The sequence below is a fragment of the Pholis gunnellus genome (assembly GCF_910591455.1).
Source record: "Pholis gunnellus genome assembly, chromosome: 14".
Classification (NCBI taxonomy): domain Eukaryota; kingdom Metazoa; phylum Chordata; class Actinopteri; order Perciformes; family Pholidae; genus Pholis; species Pholis gunnellus.
Window position 1 is genome coordinate 23,247,628 of NC_136541.1, and position 23,244 is coordinate 23,270,871.

General features: G+C 41.0%; 2 protein-coding genes across 2 annotated transcripts in view; one reads left to right on the forward strand and one right to left on the reverse strand.

Moving 5' to 3' along the window:
- The window catches only part of astn1 (astrotactin 1), a gene marked incomplete at both ends in the record, with an annotated part of 365,883 nt that extends 364,624 nt beyond the window's left edge, over positions 1–1,259 (forward strand). Inside the window, one exon of the mRNA XM_079173654.1 lies at positions 1,022–1,259. Coding sequence (XP_079029780.1) covers positions 1,022–1,259 — 238 coding nt within the window. The remainder of the gene's footprint in view (positions 1–1,021) is intronic.
- Positions 1,260–6,220: 4,961 nt separating this feature from the next.
- pappa2 (pappalysin 2) overlaps positions 6,221–23,244 on the reverse strand; it is a gene marked incomplete at both ends in the record, with an annotated part of 71,623 nt that continues 54,599 nt past the window's right edge. The window contains 4 exons of the mRNA XM_079173655.1: positions 6,221–6,379; positions 9,587–9,685; positions 19,196–19,267; positions 22,825–22,946. Coding sequence (XP_079029781.1) covers positions 6,221–6,379; positions 9,587–9,685; positions 19,196–19,267; positions 22,825–22,946 — 452 coding nt within the window. The remainder of the gene's footprint in view (positions 6,380–9,586; positions 9,686–19,195; positions 19,268–22,824; positions 22,947–23,244) is intronic.

Here is a 23,244-nt window from a genome sequence, read left to right on the forward strand (position 1 = left end):
GCATTAAAGAATGATGGAATTAGCAAGCTCGCTAGCTAGTTAGCGAGCTTGCTATTTCCGCCATGCTTTCATTCTACACTGGTTACAGAAAATGAGCCGAACAGCAGGCTGGTGGGCAGCGGCTGTGCTGGGTCTTGCGGTCCCTCCTCCTCTGGAATGTTGGAGAATTCTGTTAAAAAATGTATATGGCAGTACATCTGCACGCCACAATATAAACACAAGTAGATTTCAACATTGGACACGTTCCTGTTGGAGGTGTTGCGGTGTTTATAAATGACTTCCTATGTGACAAAGTAGGAGGGGAGATGAGGTGGCAGTCCGGCGGGGCGGGGCTCTTTGGTGTCAAGAAAGACTACATTTTACACATCAGGGTCCCTATTCCCTAAAAAGCACATTGGGCTAAGATCATGTCAGCTTTATGATCAGCTTTATGATGCTTTTAAAGTTCAGTCAGGTACACTTAAGTCAACATATTGGTCATGTACTGTATATTGTACATGTTTACACAGTTAGATTTGGCGGAAGAGTATCTGCTGTTTTGAGGAACCATTCAAAAAAGTATTAAATAAATGATACATTAAGACTTTTCAATTATTACATTAACAATCCCAGAAATAGCACATGAATGGTAGGTCAAGGTGGTGGAGGGAGGGTGGCATGAGGTTATATATTGGATACATTGTATTAATATAATTGGAACGTGAAGGATTGTGAAGGATGAATGCCGATCAGCTGATACGAGCGTGACTTTGGTGCTCTGACTGAATTGAAGCTGTGCTTAATTTTACACTTGTGCTTGAAGACATATTTTGACACTTTATATGACAGAGGCACAGCCATATAATAATCTCTGATATCGCATAAAACAATATCAAATGTATGCGTATGTTGTCTTTTTTGTTGTTGTATTTGAATGAAAATCGCTCTTGCTCTGATACTTATGACACGTTTGTGGATGTTATTAAGGCCTGGAAGGCAAACAAAAACCCACTTAACATATTTGTCCACTTTGTTCCAACAGGAAGGCCGGCCTCATCCTCTCCCAGATAGATGAACTGTCCCCGTGGTGTAAGGGTCTTCTTCAGGAGCAGAAGATCGGCCTCCGTAGGATGTCCCTCAAGTTTCTGTCCTGCCGCTACACCGACACCAAGGCCTTCGGGCTGAACTGGTCGAACATGGGCCAGGACGTACACAAGGCCTGTGACGAGCAGACGCTCACCGTCATGTACAATGACCACGGCGAGCCAAAGGAGCAGTGAAATTAGTAGATGGTTTCATTTCGGACGTGGGAGAGCCGTCAAACCCAACAAAGGAACAAATAAAATGCAGGTTTCACATTTGTTTCCATAAGCTATATGCATTTATGGTGTCATAAGCAAATTACTTGAAATGCCTCAAACTGCTCTATTTAGCTTCACCACATTATTGGTAAATGCATTCAAAAGTTTAATCACAGCTTCCAAGTAGTAGTACTCTAATAAACTGGGGTTTTGTGGGTCCACAGCTCTTTGCTGTACTTTGTTTGAGCTTTGCTGAAGTCCATTCCTCCCTTGCAATGAAGAGTTGAAATCAACGCACACCTGATGCATTCAGCAGGTGCTTCACAATACAAGCCTTCCTTCTGTCATCACGGTATGATGCATAATAAGAATACATGTTTTCTGGTTTGGACTGAAGCAAATAGAGCTTAAGTGAAGCTTTACTTTAATCACAGTGTTGCCGGTACAGCACCTCACACGGCAGCTCACTGCCATTAGTGTGTAGATGTGTCAATGGGGGAAAGACAGGCAAACTGTAAAGCAGCCATCTATAAATACAGCCATTTACTGTGAAGCAGCTGCACGCACAATATTTCAAGTGTTTACTTAGACACTCTTTTTAGATTAAATGTATGTGATGAATTTTAATATCTGTAGTTGGCGTTTAGTGTGAGGCAGGAATGGACGGACCTCAAGAGCACGGACAACCAAAATGGATCAGAATTCATTTGGGAAACCGAGACACCTTTTGCAGCATGCCGTGTCAAGACGTTTTATGATTCAAGTGCAGGAGGCCTGAAAACTTCCATCTCACATTTTGTGTTGACATTAAATGCAATTATCTTTGAAAAACAGATAACTAAATATGCATTTTATTTCACTGTATTTCTTTGTTGGACTCAACAATCTTTGTTTTAAAACAAAGAGATTTTAATACTCTAATCTAAATGAGAAAGCGTCTATTTAAATCCAAACTTAGTCAGGTCGTAAGATATTTTTCTGAAAAATTACTAAATACAAACTCTTGATGTCAAACTAGTGGCCAAAAGCATATTGGATACAGCTAATGGCTCCTTTGAACCAACCTCTAACTGAAAGTCAACGCTTTGTTTACATGAAAAATGGAACCAGGAGATTCTGGGTCTTGTCATAGCTTCAGTTTCAACGGTACAGTCCGACCATCCGTTAATATTTTGCTTCTGATGCTTGTCGTACGCATTTATTAGGAAAACCAACACACTCAGCTGGTGAACAGTCACATGTATCTCAGCTGTGAGCATTGGCTGCTGCGTTGTGTGGAGTCGCTTCTACAGTCTATCACTTGTCTTTTTACATATTTCAAAATGAAGTGAACTAATACTTACAAACTGGTTAATGAGTTAATGCAGTGAGATGGCATGTATCCACGCCGGGGAAAGAAGAGTTACCGTGTTTCTATGAGAAAGATCAAAAATAGATATATGGTCTGCTGGCAGTTATTTTAGTAGCATAGACATTCAGAACCAACATTGTACATAGCTTTATCATAATGTTTTAGCGATATATCCTGCTGAATGTAGTATTGAATGTTTGCATTTATAAGTGAAGTGGTTTTAAAGGAGTTTTACTGAATAACAGGCATCACAGAGGAAGCTCACAGGTGACTTCATTTTCTCTACATTTTTAATAAAACCTGCCAAACCAGTATTTTCTTTTATCATTCAAAATCCAACCAATGAGCACTCTTCAAAGTGCTGATTCTGCATTGAATCTGCTAATTAACAGTGTGTTAAAGGGTAACTTTGCTGCTTTTCGAGCTCCACCCTATTTTCCTATGTTTTTGTGCCGGTGGTGGAAATCGTTAAAGAAAATTCTGTTTCTTCACGATCCCGTCAAGACTAAAGCATCCTCAAACGTTTGCACTTATCAGTCGTAGAGCAAGCATGTGCTTTTTAGAGTTTTTTAATGTTTTTAACTGCTTCTCTGTGTATTAAAACTTCATGCAATAATGTCTTTAAACGATTTATCTGACATTTCCACTAAAACTGTGCTTTTATCGTGAGTATAGTATAACTTTTGCTCGACCTCTGTTATTATCATTCTGTCATTGTGCAGTGGCCATGTTGGAGATTGATGTCGAAGAAAGCAAATTGTATATTAGTTGTTGGTTTTTAACAAATCTCATATGTGAATACTAAAATGAACACTTGTAGATTTTTGTATAGGCAGCAGAGTATTTCATGAATACATCACATTACAAGCGCAGTGTTTTTCTTCTGTATAGAAATGTACAACAGGTGATATTTTATATATTTTATCGTCTTGTTGTATCGTCGTGTAGCGTAGTCTAGTCTAATGGATTAATGATGAGAGTTGTGAAGTGAAGAGCAGACGGTTTTTACACGCTCAAATGAATTGACTTGAACATTAAATGCACCAAGATGGAGTCCTTTGGGAGAAATTTGAAGCAACCATCTACTATCTGCATGATAATATTTTGTGTAAAATATCTGTGGCGATCATAAACTTCACTTTTTTCACTTTGATCTTTGCTACTTCAGAGGACAATAAAGAATATGTTACGAAAATTGGCTGTATGGATGTTCTTCAACCGTCAGATGTCAGAAGAAAGCTTCTCTAATTTCTTATGCGATACTTGGTTTTCCATGCTCTTCCATTACGTTTGTGCGCATAAAGAAAAAGTACTCTTGAGACATAGTTGGGGAGTTCGAAGACGGTACGATCAATTTGCAGTTGGATCGGCACGGTTGTTGGTGACGACACTAGCTGAACTCGGCTCTGAAGTCAACACTTCAACACTGATATAATAATCAAGTCAAAGGTTTTCCAAAGAAAAAGGAACTGATGGTGAGATACAGTCAAAATACGTCTGTTATCTAATCTAATGTATGTTAAAGTTAAAGTTGTACATTTACGGAAAAAACAGGGATGTTATCTGAGATTAAGATGGCAAATTTCTCTCATAAATTTGTGAAGTTCAAAACCGTGGAAAGCCATCTTCTGAATTTGGCCTAAAGTAGTGTTATTATGTTAAGGATGGCGAAGGTCCTGGAAGATACATACAATCATGATTTATCTTTTTGGTCTTTCTGTGTCATTTTATGAACATAATGCTGGCATCCGTATGCATTGTACTTTAGCCTCAGGTTAGACATGCTGCACATTATATTTTGATAATAGATTGCTGTTTCTGAATCAAAGTCCACTCTGATGGGAGACCTTTGAGCTTGGCGAAGGTCCTCAAGAACACATGTACACATTTTCTGTTCATGTTTCATGTTCTTCAGCACAGACAACTCCCCTTTCTCAAAGAAAATGTATATTTAACTGTCCACAAACCACAATCAATAGAATGTCCATATTTATACTCAACAACCCACGACACAGAAATGGAAATATACAAAATAGCACCTTTAGACTTTTTTCATTCAGTCATTTCAAATCTAAAGCTGAGCGAGTATTGATCACTGCATATGTCATGAGACACAAATATCTGTATGATGGTATGAAACCTAGTTCATTCTTTTCAATTATTTTTGTCATGAAATTAAAAATAAATGCATCAGGCCCAAAAATATGTTTCATTGCATGTACTTATTATATATTAAAATGTGAAATAGAAACCAAACAAAAGACACGTCCTCTGTTAATGAGCATGAATCAATCAATCCAAACTTCATGAGGGTTGATATAAAGTTGCTATTTATTTCATATAGAGTATAAAGTACTGTAAAATATCACAGAGAACATGATTACACTTCTTTCTTTTGTTTTTTTATAGTTACATGTGGTACTTTATCATTTCTGGCTAACGGATACCAGAACCTGACAGACATACATGCAAGCAGGAGACAACGTTCAGGTCCGTGTTGAGCAAAAGAAATGCCCTCCTTCCCAAAAGCCTTTTTTAAATCTTTATTTTTGGTTTATGTTAACGTTCCACCACTGACTCCAACATTATAATATGAAGTACATCTTTGCTTCAGTGGAAATCCATAATAATTCGGACACTGATATTTAACATTTGCCCGACTTAGATTTGGAAGTAATCGTTTGTAATTCCAAAAATGTTGACGTGAATGACGTGTACATAATGAGAAAAACATGTTTGGTAGAGATTGTGTTCCTGGAGCTGTAGTATAAATAGAGTTGACTAATAACGTGATCTGTCATGATATGTTAGGTGAGCCAAATATATTAGTCTATACATGTTAGTCTTTACAGGTATGGCTCCTTTTACATTCCTGAAGGATCTGATGATGGAGAGTGTGTCTTAGTATTTGGGAGGATTAGTTTTGGCTCGCCATGACAACGCTAGAGATTTTTTTTAAGTGATCAGGCGACTTGTCTCCTTTGTCTGCTCGACTTCAATTTTAAAAGTCCTCCTTTGGTTTTGAAAATCCATCCGATGAGTTAAATAACTGAACAGATTTTTAAGGTGGTACTTTGGAATACTTCCATGGAATGCTGTTTCTCCTCTAACTGGATGCTACGGTGAACACAGTTAGTAGCAGTAGCCCTTATTGGAAGGTCTGTACTGTTTTTTGGCATTTTGTATCCCTAGGGACTTATCAAGTCCAGAAAATTACTTGAATCCATTTAGAAGAGCGGTTTGATGATGACTTGATTTGTACTGGAGTGGATGGGCTGCTTTTTTACCTCAATGTTTCCTCACTGAGGGGTTTCCTTTTATAAATAGAATCTTCTACACAGAAAAAAGAAAACAATTTCTCCACATGTGGATGTTTGTGAGAGAAGGAATACCGTTTTTGAAACGGTATTCAGATGTTGTGCCATTAGACAGCAAGATCGCATAGGATGAAATATAAAAGGGCTTTTATCGTGTGAATTCTGACTTCAATTGCGTTCTCCGCATTACAAATATAATATTTTTGTTATTTGTGTGTTGTGGTGTGTAGTCTGTGGTTTGACTCAAGTTCAGCCTCTTTCATCCCTCCATCTTATTGCACTCCTCCTCCTCCTCCTCCTCCTCCTCCTCCTCCTCCTCCTCCTCCTCCTCCTCCTCCTCCTGAGTCCTTGGCTCTGCTCTTATTCTCTTCGGCGTCCGGATCTCGGCAAGTGCACTCGTCCTGGTTGCAGTCCGCCCCGAACTGAATGACCTGTCGGCAAACAAGCACAACAGTCAGTCGGTTTCCCTCTTAAAGATGTCTTTGGTGGAATCTGATCAAATTGTGTGCACTTACATATATATATATATATATATATATATACTGTATATACTCTAGTGCAAATATGTGCAACAAAAGCCTAGAAGAGAAGGATGGATAGCAGTGGGGTGAGAGGAAATATTACATCAGGGCTTAGAGCGAGAGCAACGTCACTGAAAACCGGTGGCTAGTGGACGCCGTCCATGGCTTCTTCCATCGCGTTTGGACTGAAAGGTAAAACGCCGCTTACTAACCCGAGCGTCGGTCTTAGTGGACTTGTTGTGTTTCCTAAAAGTTTCAAAGAGAACTCCAACAGCCCCCCGGAGGCCGATAAAGCGCATGATGTCAAATGGTTCAACCGGGCCTCTGAATGGCGAGAAAACCTTGAGGGTCTTCGGGGAGTGGGGGGGGGGGGGGGGCAGAGGTGAGCGGATGAACACATGTTAAGAATCAACAACGAGAGGCTGCCAGCTCTGGTCTAGGAAGCGAGCCATCACCACAGGTTGCAAAATAAACTCTGGTGCCCCGCGAAGCAGTCTGTTGCAAGAAATGTAAACATTCGCTCCCGGAGGGAAGGAGTGAGGAGGGAGATTGGGAGAGAGAAAAGGGAGAGGGGGTAAAAAGAGTGGGAGGCAGAGAGAGAGACACATGGACGGCTGCGAGCGAGGCGAACAAGTGGAGTGGGAGGCAGCGACTGATTGGGGTTGGCAGCGGGGTAACTGTTTCGCAGAGGGCTCTCGGCAGAAAGGCCTTTCACTTTAAAAATGCCAGCCATCCCATTTTAAGAGGAATTGCCGCGGCCATTAAATGTTTCCTTAACATCTTGATTCATCGACGCGGGCGCAGAGCGAGCCAAGCAACGCTCCGCCTTTCGATGCCTCCTAACAACCTCTGGAAGAGGAGAGAGAGAGAGAGAGAGAGAGAGAGAGAGAGAGAGAGAGAGAGAGAGAGAGAGAGAGAGAGAGAGAGAGAGAGAGGGGGCTTGTTTTTGCCTCACCCGCAGAAACCAAAGCCAAGTCTTCTGGCTGCATTCGTTGCCTCCCTGCTGTTTGCAGCAACACATTCACACATTCATCAAAAACATCAAACGTAAAAAGCATGTCCGTTTTCCTTTTGTTCGCTCTTTACTGCTTTTACTACCTTGGCCCTTTGTTGGACACAAACAGACTCCAGTTAACAAATCAAAACGAGATTGTGCGTTTCCCTAGATGGTGTGGCAGCTCCGATCTTTTCTTCTGGAGTCTTCCCCTGTTGGCCGACAACCGAATCCCACCTGAGTCATCTCTCACATATCCCTCCTCCCTTGTCATTGCTGCAACCCCCCCTGTAAATAAAACCAATACTGCCTGCGCTCCATAAAAAGGCCCCAGCTGGCAGTTTAGCTGGCAGATATGAATATTGATTGAAATATTTGATGGAGTTCATGCGCAGGTGACTCATCCCGCCAGATACCCGAACAAGATACTTGCAGATAAGGCTAAAAAAATCCAAATTGTCTGTGTGTGTTTTGATGGACACGTACCAAAACTAAAGCAAATTGTTTGGGTTTTCTTGCCTGTGTGGCGGCAGAGAAAATACATGATGCGGTTTTAGAAACCTGTCATTTCCTTCACAAGTCGAGCCACGTGGAAACAGAGTTCTGTAAACGCCGTCGCTCTGCAGGATGCCGCCTCTCACGGCGCTTAACTTGACTCCTTCGCCAAGTGAACAGTGACCAACTAGACTGCAGACCGACACCTCGCTGCACCCGCCCCTATACACCCCCCCCCCCCCCCCTGTGAAAGAGCAGTTAGTGGCAGTCTGGCAGCTCATTTATTGTGATGGCAGCTACAGACCCGCTGAACTCCTTCTCATTTAGGAAGGAGCTGCCAGTGAGTCATGGCGTGCCGCGAACATGAAGGAGACAGCCGAGGACCCGGCCAACTGTAGGCCGTATGAATTAATAGGCAGGGCCCCCGTGAATGAGTGTCATGAATATGTGGCTGTACAGTAGCCAAATAGGGTATAGAGAGTGTGGGGGGGGGGGGGGGGGGTCCACATGGGAGAGAAGTTCTAGTGAAAGCACAGAAAAATAGGGAGAAGAAAAAAAAGAGGTGTTTATGTAGAAGCAGTTGAGGGAACGAGTGGCCTGGTTTCCACCGCTGGCCCGACCCCGCGGCTTGCTCATTATTATTCATACCATTCCTCTTAGCCACCCAACATACACAGCAATCATTGAGAGCAATTAGTGTAATATGATGCATTTGCATTTGTGGCGAGCACCAACCAGTCGCTGGGGGAGCGTTTGCTAGGACGGCTAAACATGAAGATACTCAAGGTATTTGTCAAACTGATTCAATTAAACATTTCTTTCATTTGATAAAGCGGTTAGATTGCAGACCTACATCCCAAACAAAAACCTTTCCCATCTCCACTTGAGATGCTTTGAATGAAGCCACCACAGTAACACAATGCTGTCAGCAGCAACTGTTTAAGTGTAATAGGAGAAAATCTCATCAGGTATATTAAGCCCATAGCTAGGTGTGCTCTAGTATCAGCCCGAATTTGACTCGATGGAGTGAGCGGATTCAAACGTCTGGACCCTGGCAAGTGTTCTGACGTCTTGAACCCTGACTCGTTCCCTCTGCAGTGGAGCTTAACGCGAGAGGGGAGAAGGCGTACGGTGGTGAAAACCAGCTTATTTACCATTTGAGTGGAAAAGCCGGAGGGCACAAGTCTCCTCTGTTGTTTTAAGTACAGATGAGGGAGACTAAATAGGCGCAGTCGTTAACAGGAGAGAAGGGAAAGTAGCAGGATTTGTGTTTGTTTGCTTAGTTGAAGTCTCCTGCGTAGCGGCGCGGTGCTCCTGCCAAGAGAGACAGATTTCTACTACAGTAAACAGGAAGAATCTGGCTTTGAATCCAGCTCCCAGCCTCTGAGCTCCATCTCGATTGCAAGATGCGAGACCTGGAGCCAGCCAAGCAACGCTTTGCCACCTCTTAAACAAAAGTGGACGGAAATTGTGAAGTTGTATCATATCTGTTGAAAGAGTACTCCAAAAAATATTGTTATTTTTTAAAACAAAAGCAGATGGTAAGAAAGTGATGGAAACCAATCTTTCTGTTCCTACGTAAATACGCCGGACGGGAGGTGTGGCGCTGGAAATGTCTGTTTGTGTACCTTTCTGGTGGAGAGTGTGGACGGGCAGCAGTCTCCTCCATCATAATGGCAGTAGGCCCGGTTGTTGATGGTGTCACACCAGCCGTCCCCTCCAAAAGGCTAGAGACAAGTTACAAACAAGAAACAGTGTTAATGGTCTCCCCAATATAATAATGTTCCCTCACACACAGCATGGAAGGCCGAGAAGGCCAAAAAGAAGAAATAAATGGTCATGTTCATTGATGTTTGGAGCAAATGTCCATGAAAGAAATACAAATAAACACTCATGCAGCAAAACCCAAGTCCAATCCAAGTTGTTCATTTGCTCTGACAAAGCTTACTCATCAGCCAATGAGAGAGGGCCACTTCTGTCTATTGAACAAGATGAAGGCGGGCCTTCGATTCAATGCACAAGCAGGCCAATGATTTATTTAGCAAAGAGTTCTCGTGCACTTTACTTTAGTGACTACATTAACTCAGCTTAAAGTCAGTTGACATTAGCATAGTTCTCTCAACTTTTATCCTTCACGTTAGCTTTGTAGAACATTTGCATGATGTTTGCATATCATGAGGGCGGACAGGATGTTGGTTAAGGCTTCTTGGCCTGATCTCTACAAACAGCTATCTGCATGTGATTGCAGAATCCGTAGGCAACCGGACAAGATTCGGGAATCAGAAGCATTCTGGTCCAAGTAGTATTGACCAGTCACGTTTGAGCCGGCTTTGGTCGCAAGCCATCGGCTAACGTCTGACGACGATTTAGCTTTTCATTAGCTTAGCTATATGGCTTCTTGTGAAACAACCCGGTCGTATACATCGTCTCGCTACTTAAACTACATTCACGCATTGCTAATTGGAGTGTAAAAAAATCACCAGCACACGGAGAGGCAAGTCTTGGCCTGGATACCTTTTATTCGTTATCGCGACACCGGAACCCCCGAAGTATTGGCCCCCTAGGGGCTAAATCGTTGTCGGATGGATAGGCGATGGGCTCAGAGAACTCTGTGAACAATGCAGAAACAATAAAGCTAGAGTAGGTAAAGGGTATATGTGGCTGCCTATGGTGCTTAACAATTATGACTTAGTGGCGTGATGTTTGCTATGTCATTTGGATGGTGGCGTACCATTTGTTTAAAGTCTGAACGTCCTTATTGGCCAGGTGATGGAAACATCACTAGTAAATGACTCGAGACCTGCTTGCACAAGTAGAACTGGTCTTCACTTCTGGAATCTTTTTGAAGACATGGAGGGAAAATTGTTTCTTTTGGCATTCCGGGATAAACAATAAGACAAACTGACAGAGGTCAGTCTTCAGTGTAATTAAGCAAAGAGAGGTTTACTTGTAGGTCTCATTTAGCTGACCTTTTATTTAAAGAGGACAGATAGAGTAGATGGACAGGTATGCTTCACCTTACTTGGAATACCTATTAATGACAATTCCTCAAACTGTTTTTTTTAAGCATACTCTGGCCAGTGTGGGAGTCCTTGTGGAGAAACTCCGGAGTGGCACGCAAATTTGTGGAATTTAAGTTACATAGAATCTCAAACACGTCACGATGAAAACCTTTTTTAATGTTTTCAGCAAAACCATGAGGGCTTCCCTGAAGTGCCAACAATATGAAAATAAGTGCTGAGTGCCAAAGACACTTTTGGCTTTCTCCGACGAGCTGATGGAGTCATTTCAAAGACTTGGGGCTCTACCTAACCGGCGCGGGGGGAGAGAGCAGCTGCTGAGAAGATTTCTGCCGTTTTCTCTTCACTTCAAAGAACTCCCTACTTGACGAATCCCCATGCCTTTCCCAGCTAAACTGCCATGGCATAAATAAATCTCTTTAATCGTTCCGTTTCTGAGTAAATACTTTACCAGCAATTGCACCAGATGCCTCACCCAAATCACTAGTAGTGCGTAAATCTTTGAATTACCTTTACAGCCTCGGAGAGTCGTGCAAAATGCATACTTGCTTGACCTGCTTTCAGTTTTATTACATATTTCCATAGTCGAGCTTTGTTGTGGATTTGAGCTCCATTTTACATTCATGTCTTTCTTTGATAAAGACTGTTTAAATTAGCGAACCCACCACTTTGCCCACATGAGGTTAATTTTGAGGTCAGGGCTCATGTTGAGGTTAATTATTGTTTACATTCCCTTCCAGGCAGTGTATACCTTTCACTCAACAGAAATGCACTGACCCGTGAAGAGTATTGAACCAGAGTTGGCTGCGTACCTTATTCCCCTAATGAGTAGTTAAAAGGTCAACTGGTTTGTGTATTACTATTACACAGTAACTCCCTTCAAATCAGCGTAAAAGACAGCAGCAGCAGCCAACCCCCACACCTCGCTAACATAAATATTCCACCTATTGGCATTGGCTGGTTCTAGGGGAGCATGTGCTGTCATCAGCACCAGCAAAGCTCTTCATCACAACATTATAAAACACAAACATGTCAAGCAGCAACATATTCATTTTTCATTTTCTACCAAGTATCTGTATCAATCTTTTGATAGCAGATATTCTATCATCTCCCCCTCCTTCGCCCCTCTTGCCCCTCTTGCCCAGAGCTTTCTGAAAACAGTTTGGGGGAGTGTTCTCTTCTGACTCAGTGTTTTACCTTGATAGGAAAGACAGTTCAGGGAGTTCAAGGGAGGTCTGTATATATGTGTGTGTGTGTGTGTGTGTTGGTCTGGGCATTGTAAGACACAATCCACCACAATGTACCCGGCATTATGGGATGTATAGGCCATAGTACTTGTTGAATCATTGGCTATTTGTATATGCTCAGAATTAAAAGAAACATAGAAAGTCCAGATTTCTGTAAAAGTCGAGTTTATTCAGTTTTTTTCTTTTTATCTCATCACATTGGCGTATTTTAAACTTTATTTTATATATATTATATTTTAGACTATAAGAACCATGTTAACTGGTGAGACCTGTTCACTAACGCAAACCTGCTTGTTAAAAAATATTGATGGTTGGACTGAAGACACAGTAAGTTTTTGCTGTGTTTGAATTTGAACAAAAAAAAAACAGATTATTGAATTACCCTGTACTTCCTTTCAGTTTTGGTCGGACTTTGGATTGAACTGTTTGGTTCACAACAATGCACAGCAACAAGTTGCGATCTTGGCGTCCAGCCCATTGCAAAGTGATACTTTTCTCATTCTGGGTCTACATCATGCAAGTGCATGTAAAAAAAAAAAAGCTTTAGAAATCTGTTTAACTGTAAATGAGCCAGGTAATCAAGTTTCACAAACCTAGCTGGGTTTGACTTAATTCCTCAATCTTCTAAAAAGGAAACCATGGTTTTTCATTTCTACGTTTAAGAAATCAGATTACTGCCAAAATCTGTGAATAATCAGATGACTCAAGTGCACATAAACACATGATTGAAGTTTGGTTCCTGCACTTCAAAATGTCACTCACTGCAAGTTGACTGCCAACATTCGCTGCTTGTACTTCCATATTAAAACATATGTCACCAGGTCACCTGTTAAACACCAGTTTAACGGAAGAACCACCTCTCTACCACATGTTTTCCAGAATTTGGCTGACTGTGTGTCCTTGTGTCATCCTCCCAGTGGAGTGCATGCTGCCAGTCGGGTGCAGGGTCAGGTCTTTTCTACCTTTCCACCTGTGAACCTTAAACCTCCTAAAACACACCAAGGAACACAACCCAGTTAATGGCGCCATTCTGTTGTGGGGAAATACGGTCCTGCAGATGTCCCAAACTGTATAAATATTTAAAATCAAACTAATGACTTCACTCAAAATCCACTGCACCAGTGGATGCTTTTGAGCAGTCATAGACTAGTCCTCGATACCATCAGTAATTGCTAACCCCCCTGGGTTAACACATTATCAAAAAGCTCTAGCAGGAAGTAGAGCGCCTCTTATATAATGGCTGGATGGTAATGGACTGCCAGGTAGCCCTATATACCTTGGTTTCAAGGAGCAGCTCAGAGTGGAGTTGATAGATTTTCCCAGTGGTTACCTCTTGAGTAACTCACTGTGGAGATATTCAGTCCAAGTGGAAGATTCAAGGGAGGCCCCAAGGAAGGCCCAGAACAAGCTGTAGATATAACATTCACCGAATGGCCCTCGAACACAGCGGGACTGGAAGATATGGCGGGAGCGACGCGCGTTTGGCCTTTTCTGTTCAGTCTGTTACTGAGAAAGGATTGGATGATTAGCTGGGGAGGAATTCACTCAGAGGTGAATCATTGTAAAATAAAGCGTGCGCTGTCTAGAAACTTTATAGCTAAAGAGGCAAGCTCCAGCTGAGTAAAGTCTGTCATTTCCATTAAAAAGGGGGCAAAATCAGTCCCATATTTCCATCTAAGTTGATCAAGAATCCTTGACTCTTTTGGATGACAAGCTTTGTATTAATAAATAAACTAAGAAAGCTTCTCCCAAATGATTTGCTTTGTGGAAAGACCTGTGTTTTTTTACTCCATTTGGATCACTTTAATTCCACTTACTGTAAATTTAACATACAAATCATATTCATATCATAATCATATTATTCTGCTGTCCAACAGTTGTCTGAACAAACAATCTCTACTCTTCTGGCTGCCTTTAGTCTACAGAGACTAAAGGCAGAGACAGAGTTGATTCATTTGCTTTGGTTGTGATTGTCTTCAATTAAACAAGTATGTGTTTCAGAAGAAACAAAGCCATGTATAGAACAAGGCAATAGTCTTGAAGGTTTTCAGGTGTTGTTTCAGGTGTTGATAGATTGTTCAGTTCACTGTTGGTCGACTTAGTCTTCAGCTAATTTCAACCCTGATCTCCCATCTAAAGCAAACAGCAAACATTCAGCCTGTCTGAGCCAGTGGAGAGCTTAAATCAGACATGTTCTATTGGTGCATATCCTCACGCAGAACTATTGTGATATTGTGATATAAACTATCCTGAATCATCGATGTGAAACTCATTGTTACTTTTTTCAGACTGGGAAACTACTACACAGGTGTTTCATGATGTGATCAAGGGGATTAACACAGCGTCCACCAACCAAATGGTTGAAATATTTTCTGTCCTCTTTGCCGAAATGCCTCATATTAGGTGATGCATGAGTCGATGTGTTTAATTGGGTGTCTCTTATACACTCTTATCAAATTCTTTCTCCTCATTGGTCCAGCAAACATTTTAATCACGCGGAGAACATTCTAAGAAAGAAACTTTTGTCACCGATGCATCCCTTTCTAAGGCTATAAAGTAGATGAAACCAGTACAGAAGAGTCTCAGACTGGCAGTGGTAGGAGCCGCTGTGCTGGTGAGGTACCTGAGCTGACTTTTACATTTATTGTCAACCGTGTTTTAAGAAAGAATGGAAAGAGAGGCAGAGTAAAAACGATTGGGAGCAATGGCATCTGGATGAGATCTGGCATAGTGGACTATGCAGCACATGTGGTCTGGTATAATTTACAGTGTTGTCATGGAGGAGCGGGTCAGAAGCAACTGTTTTGCCTAGCAACATTCAAGGAAAGGTGGAAGGGGAAAATGTAGTGCTGGAAGGTAGGAGGAATATTTTAATACCGTGACACATCAACAGTTTATGTGTTCCATCAGTAGTTCCAGTAGTTCTAAACCCAACGGATGAATGCCAAATAAAGACTATCTGGATTTATGACTTTAGATGATTTACTGTCACTGCTAGAATATTAATGAGCAGCGATGGACGTTAAATTGCAACTAACTTTCAATTATGATACAAACTACAGCACACAGAAATGTGATAACATTGAACAATACCAAAAGTCTAAAGTTGTGCTACAGCGGCCTCTAGAGGCTGTGTAATAATGTTTATACCCAACATTATGTAGGCGTTGGAAGGAACAAACAACTTGCTGACCATTTTGCCACTCCTACCAGAAGTGGTAATCAGAGTAATGGGAAGTGTAGAGGCTGGGTGGGGGGAAGACCATGAGGTCATCAAAATCTGAGGAAGTTTTACCCCCGGGGACTTGAATGTCATTCATGGTGATCTGTCAATTATGTTGTGACAGTAAATAATCATAACTCAAGGTCAATTTACTAGCTGTTTTCTAGAACAATGTCACGGTAGATTGATGTTGTGGGGATGGTTTTCTTTTCCAAAGAAGATCTTTGAACAAAAGTGGTGTACGATCCCCTCCCTCAGATATGACCACCTGGTGACCGTTTCGATGCTTAGGTTGTGTAATGACAGTTGAGCCATCTCAATGACAACCAAGCAAACTTTAGCTGTTGATGAAGACTGTGAGATGTAGTTGAGCACCCTGGAATGAAGCTCGTACTGTAAGTGGACACTAGACCGAGGCTATTTCACAGAAACCCAACTTACCCCTGGTTACTATATTCTCATAAACTTAAGTATTGGTAAAAGGTCAATTCTGAGGTGACAGTGGTGCATTGTGAATATTCATACCAAACCAATTCTGCGTTAAGTCGTGCTATGGAGGATACGCATGTACTAGAGCCTCAGGGCCCTTTCACACTGACCACATTTGGTTTTGACATTATGACTATTCAGCTGGATCTGTAGCAAGACCCCCGGATCACGGTCGGGACCAAACAGCCGAACCTTGGTCTGACAAAAACAGGTGGTCACGGTAGAATATAAATGAACCATGGTTCAGTTTGTTTCAACAGTTAAACTTTTTTTTTAAATTGGGGATGGTTTGGACTTTCGGACCCGTTACAGGAAGTTCTGGCTGGCTATCATCAGAATTGGACAAAGGTAAAACAATGCAACAGAACACAATGATTGAATGAGTGTTATGAGTCAGTTGGAGAAACGTAAACACTTTTCAATATTTTTTTTCGAGAGTATAAGAGAGAGGATACGAGAGGACGGCCGAGCAATGACAACACGGCGACAACAGAAGCACAGCCGTGACTATAGAGAGACGCAGCTTACATAGGTGATGACGACAGGATGTAGTTATGTCACAAATAGTACTTTTGTGCAATTAATTGCAATGTGAATCCAAAACTAACCAGATGAAATGTAACAACAATGAGAACCTTAACAGGTTTGTTACAAGTCATCCTGCTATAAATATTCAGAAAACTATGGCTAGAAAGAAGAGATGTAAGATATTTTGTTTTTTGAAAAAAGTGTTGGATGGACCGACTCACGTACTGAACTATATTGTCTATTTATAACTTGGTTACTATTTATTGACCCTCCCAGAAACAGGGAAAGATATTTGAGCAGGGTTTTCCTGTATTTCTTTGTGTTCTCTATTTGTGCTATGCTCGTGGGTGAACATCAAACAAGAAAAAAATCTATAATTTTCATTTTAAACCTATTACCAGCAAACAATACACGTTTTGTCTCATACTGACTTATTAGGACTTTTATGACTAATTGACTGTCTCAGTCAAAAATATAAACTAAACAATTTTACTATACAACTAAAAGTATCCAGCTATTGTTTCCAATACAAGTATAATTTAATTTTCTTAAAAATACATGGAAATTCATAAGAAATTAGGTTTTGTTACCTTGTCAACAAACAAGAAACTTTATCCGGCTCCTTTTGTAAAACAGTAAGAGTTCCAGCGAACACTAGTGTTTAAACAAGGCAGAAACATATAAACGTCTTGTGTCTGAGGCTTGTGTCAGCCTGAATGATTCATCTTAATGTAACATAATGCCGTGATTCATTTATTTTCTTTTATTAGATAATCCATTCGATTTGGAAGCCCTATAACAACATTTGGCAACGTGAAGATCCCTGTAAAAATGAGAAAAAAGGTTCTCCAGACATATTCGAAAGGGAGTCTTTGCAGTGTGAGAATATAAATTTGTCATCATGAAATGTAAAGCGCATTGCACACTGGCTCTGGCATCTTGAGTAATGATGGCAGCAGGGATTCGGCATGTTTTGCTTCATTCTTGATATTATTGGAAAAGTCTGGCTAGGGCAGTACATTTAATGCGCTGATGCCCAGAAATGGTCTAATTGTTTTAAGGATTAAGTACTCCTTGATAAATAACAGGAGGAAAGCCAAACTGAGGTCTCCCTGACCTCGAAGGCTTTGAAAGCAAGCAGACATGTGGACCTAGCTGACACGGTACATAAGAACCGAATTACACTTTCACCTGCAGTAATGTTTGGGAAAAGAGACCACCGGTTGGTTAAGCAAGAGGTATCAAACACCATGTTCCCAAAGCCCCTTGGTGCTCAGATATGGCACGTTTCCACCAGATAGCCCAGTTCAGTTGAGTTTCTAACCCTCACATCAGCAGGAAAGACATCTTAACTCAGGTACTCTCAGCTGCAGCAAATCCGTTTCTAATTCTTTGTAATTGTTAAATGAGTGAATGGCTATTTTAGTCTTGACCAGTGGCGGGCCGTCAGGGCCTGCAAAGCCTTCTCTGCTGGCCTAAATAGAATCACAAAGTTATAGCTATTTTATAATTTAATAATTTTTCTTAAATACACTACATGTATTATAATTTATAAAAATATTGTTTCCATTATCTTATTTTCTCATTGCCTGCAGAAGTGAATCCCTTTGCAGTTTAAGTGAATGGGAACGATATTGTTGATTGTCAGTGTTCAACCAATCAGATCTTTAGTTTGACATGTTGGGCGTATTCTTTGACGTGCCAGAGCTGCTAGCTGGCCTACTAGAACGTCAGCATTAACGGGCAGCTCAGTTTAAAGGTGCAGCTCTACAGTGAGGTGCAGCGTGTGCTGTGATTGGTCAATAGGCGAGCACGTTACTATTAATGCCATCAGAGGCTTAGTCGGAGTAGTAAGAGTTAAAATTGAAAGATATGGAATAAATTATGACATTTTTACCATTTTGCTTGGTGTAGATTTTTTTTTTTTTACCTAGCTTTGTTTTTTTAACACTCAATGGCTGAAGGAGGAGGAGAAACGGATTTGTGAGTTGGGATTTAACCGTGGGATTAAACTCTTTCTCAACAAAGAAAGGAGGATGGAGTTTGTCTTTAAGTAAATCAACTGCGTTTGTTTTTTTACATCTAATATCTGAATGGCCCTTGAGTGTGTAGCAGAATGCGTGTTCCGCTGGAGGTCTGCTGGATTGATTTGTCATGCTCTGTTGTCATATGAATATATGTGACTGGTTCTTGTGAGTTTGTTGTTGTCATTGTGTTAATTATATAGATTTGGACAATATGCATTGTCCGTTATTTACGAAGCATACCGTCATGCGCGGAGTTATTGTTTGTTAAGCTAGTTTAGCCTAGCCTCCCAGAAGTGCGGTGCCTCAGCTGTATTTTGTTTTAGTTTTTTTTGTTCCGGGTTCAGAGGTCGCAAAGCCCATTGTCCGCAGTCTACCAAAAACATTATATTTCCCACAATTTAAGATTCTGTATTTCCTAAATGCACTAGTAATATTCAAAAGTATTGTTCGGTTTGTAAGCCTCGTATCGAAGAATTTAATACGAATACGTGTATTGTTACACTGCTAGAAACAAATAACTGTAGCTGTGGTGTCATAATGAGATTATTAGGTGGTGTTTCAGCTGCAGGACAGCACTGAAGGCCCAGGTATAAAATGCACGGCCCGCCACTGGTCTTGACTGATACTGTATTTGGCCAAATACCTTTGTTGAAACTGACATCTGGATGGAAACTATTAGCTATTTGTGTATTTGGACTCTTACCTCACATGACTGGATACAATGGATGTGTTGAGGGTCAGGGTACCACTTCATCATTCCTGTGCAGACTATGCTCTGGAAAACAAAACGTGTTAGAAGAACAATTGAGCAATGCAGTCTTAGGACATGGATAACCACTGTGTTTGCCATGGAAACAATTTCACACTCAGTAACAAAAGCATTTTTTTTTTAATTTAAAGTGTAAGGCTCCCAAGTGGTGTTCAGGTATAACCATTGATTAAATTCATTAAGTACCCATAGATGGAGCATAATGGCAACCAACTCATGGAGTGATTTTCCCTCTGTCAGTCTTGATTAACCAGAGACAGAAAACATACATTTGTCCTCTTATTCTGATACATGAACTGACAGTAAACATATTTTTTAAGTTTCATTTTTAAGTCGTACATCATTTGAGTTGGATCTTTTGGTGAGATTGTTTTGCAAAGATCAAAAAATGATTCTCAATCTAAACTTTAAAGACAAAAAAAGCTACAGAACAGCTACTAACAGGCCTTGTGGTGAGATCGTTCCCCAAATCCTACTCCATGTTTATTTCAAATTCAGATAAATGTTGGAGTGGCTCAAATCTAAGGAGGCTATTGTATCACTGGGAGCATGAATGTATTTAAATCAATACTTCTATTGGATTGTTTTAAAATAATGTGTTGACGTTTTGGCCTGATGGTGGTGTGGAGGAAAAAGCTCATGGAGTGTTCATCCTCCGGGGAGAATGAATGCGTGCTGTAAATGTGATGGGGTTCTGCCTATAATTTTTGTGTAAATATACACACCAGGAAAAAGGTCAAGGGAGATCAACAAAAACACAAATTTTCTGGGAACTTATAGTTTATTATTTCTAATGACGAAACAATAAATGACGCTGTCATGGTACATTTTTGCCAATGATCTGCTAGCACTTGGCCTCCCTTACCTTGTTATATAAAACAAGACTACATCCTGCACTCATTCTGATTGCAGACTTGCAAATATTGCATTGTTGTCACGGACATATGCAATACATTATGACAATTTCAAGCTTTTTGCTGTGTCTGCCTGCATGAAAACCTCGTAATGGAAGAAATAAGAAATAATAAAAAATAATTGTCCCGTACAACTTAATTAAGTGGATGCCAAACTCAAAGTTGCATGGTGAAAACCAGGCGAGGCTGTGGTCCTCTGTCATTTATTTGACCCCGGGAATTTACAAGGTGGTTAGCAGATAGCTGATTGACTAACAAACATTGACAGAGAAAGTGGACCCTTCCCCTGTGATTCCCTATGCAGCCCGACCCAGCGAGGGAGACCTGATTCTGAGATTTGAACTAACCCAATGCCTCGAAATCACGAGGCAGCGCCAGAGATATGGCGTAAGTAACCGGACCTCCGTCCAAGTATTTGACCGTGGCAAGGGCGGACTAACTGCCTGGCTGACCACCCAAAATGTCAGGCGAAACTGGAGCAGTGTTTGCAACAGCATTAACATAGAAGCGATTCCTGAGATATGATATTGAGTAACATGACCCGCCTTAAAAAGGCCAAACAACAGCCCTCTAACTCAGAACCCAAGATCTGACATTCCTACGAGTTTGTTCACGGTGACTTGTTTACACTGCGTGTGTGAGATGTGTGTGTTTCCTGAAAGGCTTGACGTCAACTGGAACCTTTACTCTCGTCTATCTGCCTGTGATTTCCAGAAATGCAAAAACACTTGAACGATAACAAACACATTCTCGCATACACACGAGTCGGATTCGGTTGTGTGATAGTGTGTGGTTAGCCGGTGCAGCCGGGAATTAAAAATGGTTTTCCTCATTGTTTTTAGTTTTTTTAAAGATACTGTCTTGCCAATGATTCAGTCAAACATTTGATATGAAACACATTTGCACATATTGTGATGAAATTTGACAGATTTGTAGGCAATCTCGGTTACTCAGAGACTTTTGAATTTAAAATCATTTCTGTACTTCTTGCAAAATATGTCCAGTTCAAGAAGTCTTTTTGGTCTCATGGAGGTTCAAAAAATATGACTTACACTGGAAACATTTTTAAATGCTAATAATTGTCTGTAGTGGGGACAGACAATGTGGCAGATGACTTCAGTAGATTCAAAGGACATGGCCTGAGTCCAGAAATGAATAATCATTGATCTCTATTCGAAAAAGCTAGACATTATCTCAACCTATTGAGATAATAAGACCTATAAGACTCGACAGGATATCATTTTTTCAACTTTTTCTCCTTTTGAAATGTATTTCCAGTGTGACCGGTATTAAGGTGCATGACTTCATGGGGATGTGTTGCAGCTCATAACCATGTAGTTCAATATACGCTAATTAAAAAGTCAAAAGTCATCGTCTCCCTCCATCTATCTTTTAATACACCATTAGCTCTAAACTGCCAAAGCACAAACCCATTTCATTGCTTATTAAATTGAGCTTGTTTCTCAATGTTGCAGAAACCAGACACTATGGCTCATAAAGACATGAGGTCAGATAAGTAAAGTAGTAATCATGAAGGTAACAGGTAACTAACCTGTTATTTGGTTGCAAACATGCAAAGCAGCGGATGTTTGTTTTTTTATGCTGACTGTCCCCCAAATAAGTTTCTTTGTCTTCAACTGAAATGAACGGTCTGCAGCAGTAGCTCAGTGCACTCCATGCTGCTGTTCAGACCACCAGATGTTTGGATGCATTATTCATTCTGATGGGTGTTTTTGTGTCAAAGGGACTCAGCGCTGTTTGTCATGGCAGCGAGCAAAACAAGGAGCGTTTCACAAAGCCTGCCAAGAGTTTCCGAATGGTAGCAAATCCACAAGCCCCTCGTTGAGTTGTGGTTAATGAAACCAACCAGGCTCTCATTTTTCACCACATCGTGCCCCGTCGAGCAGCGCGAAACAGCAACAGGTGCAACCGGTTCTGCAAGCTGATCCGTACGGCACCCCTCCTCTAAGCTCTGCGTTTTGTTGAACTGGATCAAATGGAAATAAATTTGAAGCGTAGAAGTATATATCAAATACCAGTTTGTGAATAAAACTAGTGTTTGACAAATATAGATATTCTTTCCTTACTGACTCTGTAAAAACTGCACTTAAGCTGCCAACAGTAGGTCTTTTAAATTATCAGCTGTAGCAGCACAATGGTCATGCCAAAGAGCCCACAACACATTTTTAACAGGAAGCCTGCGTTTCAAACTGGAGATTGGGTTACATAATCGTAAGCGTCATGTGCATAAACTAAAGTTAGCTAACGTGCTAGTAAGCCATGCTAATGTTTTAATAAGCCAAGCTAACGTTGACTATGACAAAATGCCTTTACACACCGGGTGCGATTATTTAACTGTTTATAATGTCATAAATACATAAAGCCAATATTACACAGTGAAAAAGCAACATAATTTTTTTCCGGAAGTAGGTTGATTTTCTGAGCTTTGGCACTAAGAATAAAGGTCAACCAATCACGTTGTGCGGAACGGACACGTTAAAAAACGTACACTAAAGTGTGCACTTTATTGTTGTGGTTTATTTCATATTTGTTCAGAGACAGTACAGAACAGAAAAAAACTGAAGTGAACTCAAATAGAATCATTGGAGACAAATCAAACTGACTAACTCTAACTCTCAGACGTCTCACCTGGACTTTGGTGGGCAGCATCCAGTGCTTTAAAGAGTCAACTGTAGAGCCATTGGGCAGAACCACCGGGTCACGCAGATCCATGTCTACAGCCACAATGCATGTCGGGTAGCAAAAAGCACCTGCAAGGAAAAGTTTGAAAAATTAAATTCAAACTACACTGACCTCTAACCCTCATTAGCATCTGTTGAATTTATTCATGTTCAGACATTGAGGGAAAAAACAGACCACATTACTAGAGACCACACAGTCACCTGTGGTCTGGACCTTTAGCAACCATCACTGTGAGGGCTTTTACTGTATGTGTGTGTGTGTGTGTGTGTGTGTGTGTGTGTGTGTGTGTGTGTGTGTGTGTGTGTGCGTGCGTGCGTGCGTGCGCGTGTGTGTGTGTTGTTGGTTGCTGCAAGTTTGTCAGTTGGT